Raw genomic sequence first — 10,584 nt, 5'->3', positions numbered from 1 at the left:
CCTTTCTGTTAATAATAAAATCATACCCTCTTAAAACTTATACATTTGGAGGAACTGGAATGTAGATGCATCAGCTTTAAACATTGTATTGTGCTATTTATTTTTAATGTTATGAATTCTGAAAATTATAGCTGTATTTTTCCCCCTTCACCAAATATACGACCATTAATTTCAGTTATTATATGATGAGTTCTATGTAAAATTGTGGCTTGGATTGTAAATAATTAGTCCAGAAAAAAAATCTTCATCTTTTCAGCAACTAATTTAATGTCTTTCCCGTGTTTTTTAAAGTAAGCTTTATTCTTAACACATAAGAATTTTTGCTATGCTAGTTGTTGAATTTTTAAGGCATTTTGAATCTGAATCCTATTAATACTTTTCAGTTTTCAGTCAAGAGATCAGGAGATGGGAGAAGAAGCATATATAAACTGTTAAGAATACATGTAGAGATCATAGATGACACTGGAGGCAGTAAGCATCAAGACAGTTATCCAAGGGACATCAATTTGATCAAACCAGTAAACATCAGAATATACTTTTTGACAGAAGTGAAAACATTCAGCATTCAGAAACTCATCCTCAAGTAATTAATTATTAGGACAGGAGCCAATGAGTATACAGATATATAGACCCAAAGGTTAGTGATTGAAACAGAATTAGAGAAATAATTTCAAGATAGCTGTTGATGGGAGTGGCTGCAGTAAGCATCCAGAAACACATCCAGCTGTTATTGACAGTTTTGATAGCAGTAAAAATATACGGTAATGCATCCAGAGACTACTTCAAAAGAAACGAATATAAACTTAAGACCGCTCTCTTCTTCGTTTACATCAGCAATATCATTAGATCTCCCCTCAGTGGATTCAGAAGGACCTAGCAAATCCGGAACCTATACTACTTCCTCCTCCAAACCAGAATTGGATGCTCAATCGGCACCAAAACATGTTTCCAGTACTGGCAACTCTTCAAGATCAAAAGAACTTGACAATGGGTCTCCAGTTCCCTCTTCGACATCTCCAGCTTCTCAGGTAACCCATGAATCATCGGTATATGATTTGCCATCAACACAATCCCCTCCACTCCAAGTGATGGACCGTTCAGGAGGATATGATCCTCTTAGAATCCCATCAACTGTGTTTGAAAGAAAATCCTCAACACCCCTGGATTGGAGTGCTGCTTCTAATGAGTCGCTGTTTAGCCTTCACATAGGCAATAACAGTTTCTCAAAAGACCATGTTTTTATGTTGGGAGGAGAAGTGTTGAAGTCTGGAGAACTTTCCAAGTCAGGTGAATTTGTTACGTTTAGCCCAATATCTCCTGCTCCAGTGGAGGAAACTGAGGGAAAGAGTCTAGAATTGGAGAAGAGTGAAGAAATTGGAGAGTCAGATGACAGCATCAAGGTTTCAACAATAGATACCGCAGTAGATCAAAGTATGGAAAAGGGACCACCTGCCAAAGGAGCGCGGAGTTCTTTTAATTTCTCCACCCATTCAAATGAGAGTGCTCGCTCATTTGCTTTTCCAATGTAAGTGAATATCATTACTTCTGCAAACACTTTTATACTTTTACATAATTTTTTCTACTTTCATGTGCTCAACTTATATACATGGTGGTTCAGCGTACATACCGACAGATGAACTTTGCATTAAGTAGCAAACATTCAAGAGAAAAATTTTGTTCTTCCTGTCATGTTACTTTTATATGCACACTTTGTCGACATTTAATATATGTTCATGGACTTTTTGTGTATATAAGTCCACAGTGCCCTGCATTGATGCGAATATTTGTGCATGAAAACCGATCTTCCAACTTACTCACATTATATGCATATTATAAATGTAATGGAAGTTCCCAAACCTAGTGTCCGGTGGATGAATTGCAGAGTGGAGAACAACAACAACGAAAGTGCAGGTGTAGCTTCTCCTTGTTGCAGATCGTGTAGAGGGAAGAGGTGTGCATGGCCATCGTGCTACAGTTCTGATTGTAGCTGCACGTTCTGCTACTGTTCATTGCCAAGCTGCTACTTATTGTGGCCAAGCTGCTACTGTTCTGACTGTAGCTGGGCGTTCTGCTACTGTTGGAACTGTAGCCTAAAAAAGATGGTGCTGTCACTCTTCCATTCCTACCACGTATGATTCTCACTCTCTCTCAAACCTATATTAACTATGCGTCTAGCATTGATGGAAAACATAATAATAAAGTCCTGATTTATTTTTTATATTTTTGCATTGTGAGTTTTAGATGTTCATGTTTGTCCATATAACTTCTATACACATACGCTTTTTTTTTTTTACGGCAGTTCTACCGCTCTTAAAATTCATTGATTTGATTTGCCTTGGATTACTGCAGTTTAACAGAGGGACCAGGAGGCAGTTCTGCTAAACCAGAGGTTGAGAAGAACCCAAACAAGCAGCTGGCTGATAAAATAGCTTCAACATCTTCTGCCTGCTGCTGTGTCACTTGCTCCTCTTGTCATCCATGTTGCTTCAGTTCTCGTTTTTTGCATTGCTGTTGAAAGAGTATGTGCAACTGAATCCTTAAACCTCCTTCTCCTTCTGCCTGTTGAAAATGCCAATCTGAACCTCTCTTTAGCCTTACCAATCACCACATGTTGAGCCTAAGTGCAAGGGCTCACACGTAGAATTGATCGTTTATCTCAAATAAATCAAAGCAAGACAATTGGAATGTAGCAGTTAGTGGTTTATAGGTTGGCTGTTTTTGGTGCACAGATGAACTTAATTTTATTTCATGGGAATAATCTTCCATGCGATGTTGGGGTTTTGAATTTTCGCAGGACAAAAGTATGTACAGATGAATCTTCCTTTTGGTGATGTAAATTAGTCTTTAATTTACTGATGATGAATCAGTCATTTTGCGCTGTTAACGATGGTAAGATGTTAATGATCAGATTAATCATGTAAATACAGAGTAGCCATGACTGCATCTGCAAATATATTTGCGTGTTTTACTATTGGGTGACTCACCGGTAAACTAGGAGTCTAAGAATTTTGGGTGTATTACTTAAAAGGTCTTGAATTCGATTCACCTGGGTTCTAATAAGGGTGGTCAGATGATCCTCTTCTTCATACATGTTCATTTATATCGATGATATTCTCCTCTCTCAAAAGATGAGGAATTCATATGCATCTTCTTCGCAAATTTATTGATATCCTACATCTTGGTACTATGCTCTCTAAAAAGAAAATGCAGCTAGGTCAGACAAAGATTGATTTTCTTGGTTTGGTTATTGCTGATGGCAAATATGACTTCCAGCCTCATATTGCTAATGAATACAGAAGTTCCCAGACATTCTCACAACTCGAAAAGAATACAACAATCTTGGGAGATTGCCAATACGTGCACAATTTCATTCCCAACATTTCTCAACTCACTTCTCCACTTTCCTAGATGCTTAAGAAAAATCCTCCTTCATGATCTGACAAGCAAACCAATGCAGTCAAGAGTCTTAAATGCAAATCCTTCCATACACAGCCATTGAAGATTCCCTCTTCTAGGAAATGAATTCTTTAGATAGATGTTAGTGACACTCATGGGGTACAGTGCTTTTGAACAAGATATGACAAAGTAAGACATTTGTGTGGAATCAGAGTGGACAATTCAAACCACATCAACATCATTATCATTCTACTTCAAGGAAGTATTAGCAATAAAAAAATGTTATTGAAAGGTTGAATTCCATCTTGTGTGGACATCACTTTTTTTTGAAACAAATATGAAGTCCTTTGATCAAAGCTCTGATTCAACAAGAAAAATGTTCCACATCAATAATACTTCGATGGGTAGAATGGTTCAGCAAGTATTCTTTCGTCGTCAGCATGCACATCAAAGATCACACCAATACCATTACATATTATTTATCCAGGCCAAACTAAACAAGTGTGTTCATGAACCCTAGGTCTAAACCACTTCCTATTTCATGTATCAACCACTAACCCAGTCTAGTTCTGTGTACCAGACCATATGCCAAACACATCTCTTGAATGTGATGACCTTGTTCGAACTCGTACCATTGATGAAAATGCCACTACCCTCATGTTTTCTTATCAAATTCAATGTATGAAAAATAGGACAATCATGTAGATATGTTAGGTGTCCATCCAGATACCCTTTTTCAAAAATCATTTTGTGTACCTCTGGGTCCAGATATTATATTTCCGAAAAAACCATTACGGTTCTTTTGGTATGTTACACCAGTACCACATGCAATCAATTCCCCGGTCCATTAAATGTTGAAAATGATTTCCGGTATCAGTCATCTCAACCTCTAAGTTACACTCTTTGATGACTTTTCTCAAATGGTTCAAAACCATAAAAAATAGAAATCTCTGTTTGCTCATCAACTTGCCCGATATAGAGGTCTATGTCCACCAAAATGGCATGGTCATCATGTTTTCATAGACATCATCCATCAGATCCGATGACCTATATTTTTCACAACATCAAGTCACATTTAATCACATCTTATCCATATGATCTGTCAATAATATTTTGACCATCCTGTTGAGATTAGGTCAATTAGAAAATCATTTTTTTAGAAAAATCAGATAATTCCAAATGAGATATGGCCATCTTGCGCGATAATGCCCCGTGGGAAATCTTTCCTCCAGCTTACACTAAGAAATTACTCCAAGCCAAACAAACATGCATACGTTCCATCACTACTCAATTAAATGCCACTTCAGATTATCCAAATGGTGGTACCCAGACTCTCAGCAGATACTGTGCATAAAGAAGAGCTTCAGTTGTCTCGTGATTACTATCTTCATAAATCCAAGCAATAGCAATACATGCATTCACCAAGTACCTCTGCAAAGCAGCCATCTCAGTCTCCAGACATTTCTCCGAATAATCATATAGATTCATCTTCTCAAAAAATTCCTGCTGATTGAATTCAAGCAATGGGTGCCTCTCGATTTCCAAGATGAAGACTATCTTCATAAATCTAAGCAATAGCAATACATGCTTTATCAGTACCTCTGCAAAGTAGCCATCCAGTCTCCAGACATTTCTCCGAATAATCACATAGATTCATCTTCTCAACAAATTCCTGCTGTGATGAATTCAAGCAATGGGTTGCCTTGATTTCCAAGATGAAGACTTGTGGCACATTACAAACTTGTCTGATGATTTAAGCTCTGCGGTCTTAAAATAAAAATTATGTCCTTTATGTTTATCTGTAAAATAGAATGGACTCAATGACAGTTGCCAACTCACGTATAATATCTCCCTTATGAGATATAAAGTCAACTATTGTAGGCAAATAAATGTTAAAAAAAAAAAAAAAAATCAAATATGTCAAGCTATGTTTTAAATATCCTTTAATGTGTATTGAAGTCATGTCTTGATTTTCTCTATAAATAAAGACTCTTATCTTCCGTTGGAGGAGGACGCATTGTGAAAAAATCTCTTGTATTACATTGTTTCTTATAAAAAATCTCTCACATTTCTCTCTTCATATTTTATTCTCACACATTTCTTTTATGTTTCTTCATATTTCTAAACCTTCCCTCAACTAAGGTGTCGTAATATTTTGATAATGGTAAGAATCACAAAAGATCTCATATATTATCTCATTTATATTCTTAATGTGTTTCATTTTCACTAACTCTTTTAGATGATGTGTTAGAAGATGTATGGGATAAGAGGAAGGCCTTGACCATGATTACGACCGATCGTTATGTTGATTGGTTTCATTAGGTACTATCATAGTTTCCCACATGAATAACTCCATAACCAATCTTCTGGCACCATCTCTGAAGTCTAGTAACATTTTGGTATCAGAGCAAGCACACTTATTGATTCCAATTTTGTGTGAGTGGAGGGCTACCTCCCTGGTCATTGGCTCTTTAAGTTACTTATTGGTTCCAATTTCTGTGTGAGAGGGGGACTACTCCCCTCCAATATTGCTCTTTTTAAGTCCTGGTTATGTTTTATATTTAATGTTCTTAATTTATTATGGGTCTGAGCTATTCTTGCACTTGAAGTTGTATTACACATTTAAGAGGTTGAATTCACGCTTATAGAATCCTCTTCAGCTTTATCTACGTTTATTGCTCCAATAAATACTAGTTTATCTAGATTTTCTTCAAAGTAGTAGCTTGTATGAAATATCTTATATCCCAAAAATAAAAAAATCCAACATACTATCCTCCCATTGTAAATCCTTATACAACCTTTTCCAGTCTTCTTCTTTTTTATCTAAAACCTTTAAAACTCTTGTTAGACCTTCCAGAAGCCAGTCAAAAAAAGTCCAAACTAGTACTTTTGATAATGGCAAATTCCAGCCCAAACTCAAGAACAATATGTTACTTTGGAGATCCTCAAGAATCCATTGTCCAATGGATTCGTGAAGGATACTCTCATGTACACTTTGGTGCTATCAGGCTGCTCTATCTTACCATGGCAGAAAAGGACTCCCAATTTCCATTCGAATCGCTCTGTTAGACATCAGATTTGTCCAAAATCAGCATGCTTGCATAGGAACAACACAGACAACTTTGAATACTGGAACAGTCATTATGACTGTTCTTATTTCAATAGTCTCCTCTGATGTTCATTGTTTCAAAGTTCTTAAAGTTCAATTACAGATTGTTGGTGCAGATTTAAATCATTTGATAGTAGCTTTGATTCTGAAGGTGATACTTTTAATCAACATCTCGATGTGTATCCCAATTAATGACCCATCAACCTGAATCTTCAAGACCACTGTGTCTCTGAAGTTGATGATGAGATTGGAAGGTGATGATTTACTTCCAGACTCTCCGCCTATGTATCGCCAATCCGTCAAATACAGCTGAGTGTGACTTTATACAGTTTCAACCAAGCTCCACACTTTACTGTTCTTGATGATTTCCTCCACATAAATGGAGAAACGGATGTATGAATTTTAGGCCTGGTTACAAGCTGAGATGCTTAAACCTATGCCCAAGTCTCTACTGTACTTACACAGTTTACAGCTAGATTTGGTGGAATTTTTCGTGATTGGTGGATTAGTATTCAAGAGTACAGACAAAATTTGTTATCCAAATGCTAGATATTAATCAAGGATATATCTCCTCTATGATGAATTTTGTGGATGACCTCACCTTTAGGGACTAGGTCAGAGAATAATATTTTAAGATGCGATGTTGTTCTCTCAAAAAGAAAGATCTTGATAGACTATAAATAAATGGTAAAATGATATCATCTATAAAGGTATGGATGATCCTAACATAAGCAAGCATTTTTAGCTTCTATCCAGAATCCCTAAGTCATGAAGAACCAAGCTTATGAGTCTCAAAGCAAACAACCTGGTTCACACTCTTAGAGAAATTTTTATAGTTTTCATTTTGCTTGGAAAAGCTCTGTTCTCAAAAATAATTTTTTGATGATTATCTGAAGCATTTAAGCAGTTGACAAAGGTTTGTCAGTGACAGATTACAGATCAAATGCAAATCAGATCGCTCATGTTCTTGTCCTACCAAAAAGAAGTTTCATTCTAGATGCATCAAATATTTTCCACCTAATGCTCCTATTAGGCGCAATTCCAATGATTCAAATACCGTTAGTTTCTTCAGAAAAAGAAACGCCAAGGCAAATGATCTAACGGTGTTATTTGTGCAATCGTCCTGACCATTTTCCAAAATTGTTCAAACAAGCCCAAACAGTCAGTCAAAATGATGCAACAGCTTTCTCAGCTCACTAATATAGATTTTTCTGATGATGATGTTGAAAGCTAGTTTCCATAGATAAAAAACTATTTCAAATACGTGTTTTTCAGTTTGCAACCACTCATACTGAGTTCTCTAATACATTAAATATAAGTATTCAACAATTAGGATTTGGTATTGGTATAACTTGCCAGTCAAAGTACGGCACGTTAAAAACAAAAAACTGCAAAAAGACGTGGCACACAGTCATAGGCTGAATTTTAGAAAGTGATGATAGTTGACTGTATCAGATCTTCTCTTATCATGACGGAGTGAGAGCGAGCAGTTGGATATGGCGCGAATCTCCGTTCATTGTTAGTTACAAAAATAGAACTAAAAACGCCGAAAGTCTCTCAGCGCCTTCCGTCATCCCATTTTTTACTTAGCAAAATCCTAATTTTCGTTTCTCATTTTGTTTTTTTTATTTTCTCAATTTTTATACATTTTCTTTCTTCCTCTTCTCCTTCACCTTCTCCTTCTCCTTCTTCTCTTTCTCCTTCATTCTTTCAACAGAACGGAATTTCAAAATTCAAATCAACAAGAAGAAGAACTAGTTATCCTTACCATCTGCGAACGTTAAATTCGGTTTTCCGTAGTTTTTAGTCAAATTTATGCCTTTCAGGTACCAAGTTTTCTGATTCAATTTAATTTATGTTCTTATTATTTTTTTTTTTTTAAATTCAAAATACAGGTAAGTAATTTATGGATAGATTCGCGGGGTCAAGATGGAGGTGTTGGTCGCCGGTGTCGTTCCGGCGAGTTGATTTCGGCCATGATTTTATGAGAATTTTTTTTTAATTTATATTTATATCAATTAGTGCCAAACATGGTTTAGCATAACTTATTAATTACGTAACTAATAACGAAGAATCTTACCAAAGATCAAAATAGAAAATTAATAGTAAAGGAAACTAAATTTATCTGGTACGATTACATTGTCTCTGTGGTTTTAACAATTAAGGAAGAAGAATGCGCGGTTATGTTTCTTTTTTTATGATTATTTATGGGGAAGTTTTCCTACACGAAATTAGGAATCTGAGGGTTAAGATAGATGTAGGGAGCCAGTACCTTGAGATTGCAAAAATACCCAATTCAAATATGGGTATTGGGAAATTGGAGATCCTTTTGTTGATAATAAAATCATACCCTCTTAAAACTATACATTTGGAGGAACTGGAATGTAGATGCATCAGCTTAAACATTGTATTGTGCATTTATTTTAATGTTATGAATTCTGAAAATTATAGCTGTATTTTCCCCTTCACCAAATATCGACCATTAATTTCACTTATATATGATGTTAGTTATGTAAAATGTGTGGTTGGATTGTAAATAATTAGTCCAGAAAAAAAATCTTCATCTTTTCAGTTTTCAGCAAATAATTTAATGTCTTTCCCGTGTTTTTAAAGTAAGCTATTCTTAACACATAAGAATTTTTGCTATGCTAGTTGTTGAATTTTTAAGGCATTTTGAATCTGAATCCTATTAATACTTTTCAGTTTTCAGTCAAGAGATCAGGAGATGGGAGAAGAAGCATATATAAACTGTTAAGGATACATGTAGAGATCATAGATGACGGAGGCAGTAAGCATCAAGACAGTTATCCAGGGACATCAATTTGATCAAACCAGTAACATCAGATATACTTTTTGACAGAAGTGAAACCATTCAGCATCAGGATTTTATTAAATTTTTGATATTAAGTTAAATTTTTTTTTTTTAAACTTTAGATATTTTTTCTTATTTACATAGTAATTTATTCTTTTGGGTAAATTGGTCATTCAACAATCAAAATGGTCAACAGTTGGTTTTTTCGAAATGAAAAAACTAACAGAAGGAGGTAGTTGAATAGTTCGAATAATACAGAAATTGATTTGTCAAGTTTGCAAAGCATAGGGCACTAGATGGTATTAGTCCAAATTTATATCATATCCATCGTACCCAAAATAATCATTAATTTATTAAATATTTAAAAAAAAAAAAAAAATCCAAATTTATATCATATCCATCGTACCCAAAATAATCATTAATTTATTAAATATTTAAAATAAAATAAAATGCCAGCTACTATCAAATGATTCATCAGTAGAAGACATATCAGCTTCTGATTCTAATTCTGTTTGGAAGGAAGATATAGAATCCTGAGTAATACCCGAAGCTACAAGACGTTGTCTTTATGTCATGTCTCTAAAAAAAGAACTCATATAATTGGAAGAGACAAGATTTTCTGAGGAGACAGGATTAGCAGAAATTTGGCGATCTTCCATCATCATCATTTGCATTGGAGTCTTATCTTTAGATAAAGGACGACGAGGCTTAGGAGATGGAGGATCTGAATGACTGGAAGAGAAAAAGTCAGGTATATCATCAGATGGTTTCTGCACTGACTCATGTGTCTTAGCAGAATATTTTTCTCGCTTCTTTTGTTCACATTCTAGCTTATTCTTTTCATCACGTTCTTTGTGGAGTTTGGCATATAACTATTAAGTGTTGCCAAAAACCTAAACGACACCAGAAGGCATATGAGGCAAGACCAAAGGCTAACTAATCTTTATGAAAGGTGAAAATGAGGGTTGTGGCCATGCTGATGAAGAATCAAAAGGATTTGGCACCAAAGACATTTCAGGAAAAGTCCGTGGTTGTCTAAGTTTTTGCTTAAGATATTACTATTGAAGTGATGTCATTTGAGTTTTAAGCAACTTTATTTCTGCTTCCTTCTGGAGAAATTGAGTTGAATAGCCACGAGAAGTGTTGACGATGTGCATCAATTCCTGATGGAGCTGATCAATCCGATTTTGTAAACAAGAAATCAGCATAGTGTGGTTTTGAGACTGAGAGTCCACCTGATGAGTTACTAGATCCAATTTTTGTTCTA

General features: G+C 35.4%; 1 protein-coding gene across 2 annotated transcripts; it reads left to right on the top strand.

Moving 5' to 3' along the window:
* The first annotated feature begins 719 nt into the window (after nt 1–719).
* On the top strand, nt 720–2,926 carry LOC116126725 (uncharacterized serine-rich protein C215.13-like). Of its 2 annotated transcripts, XM_031412392.1 has the most exons (3): nt 720–1,525; nt 1,883–2,129; nt 2,350–2,926. In XM_031412392.1, the coding sequence occupies exons 1-3, from the start codon at nt 765–767 to the stop codon at nt 2,380–2,382; spliced, it is 1,041 nt and encodes a 346-aa protein (XP_031268252.1). In that variant the 5' UTR covers nt 720–764; the 3' UTR covers nt 2,383–2,926. The 2 variants fall into 2 exon arrangements, with proteins under 2 accessions (XP_031268252.1, XP_031268257.1); XM_031412397.1 differs by lacking the exon at nt 1,883–2,129.
* The last annotated feature ends 7,658 nt before the right edge of the window (nt 2,927–10,584 follow it).

Source organism: Pistacia vera, unplaced genomic scaffold (genome assembly GCF_008641045.1).
Source record: "Pistacia vera cultivar Batoury unplaced genomic scaffold, PisVer_v2 Contig1040, whole genome shotgun sequence".
Taxonomy (NCBI): Eukaryota; Viridiplantae; Streptophyta; class Magnoliopsida; order Sapindales; family Anacardiaceae; genus Pistacia; species Pistacia vera.
This window is presented reverse-complemented; position numbering and strand designations above follow the sequence as displayed.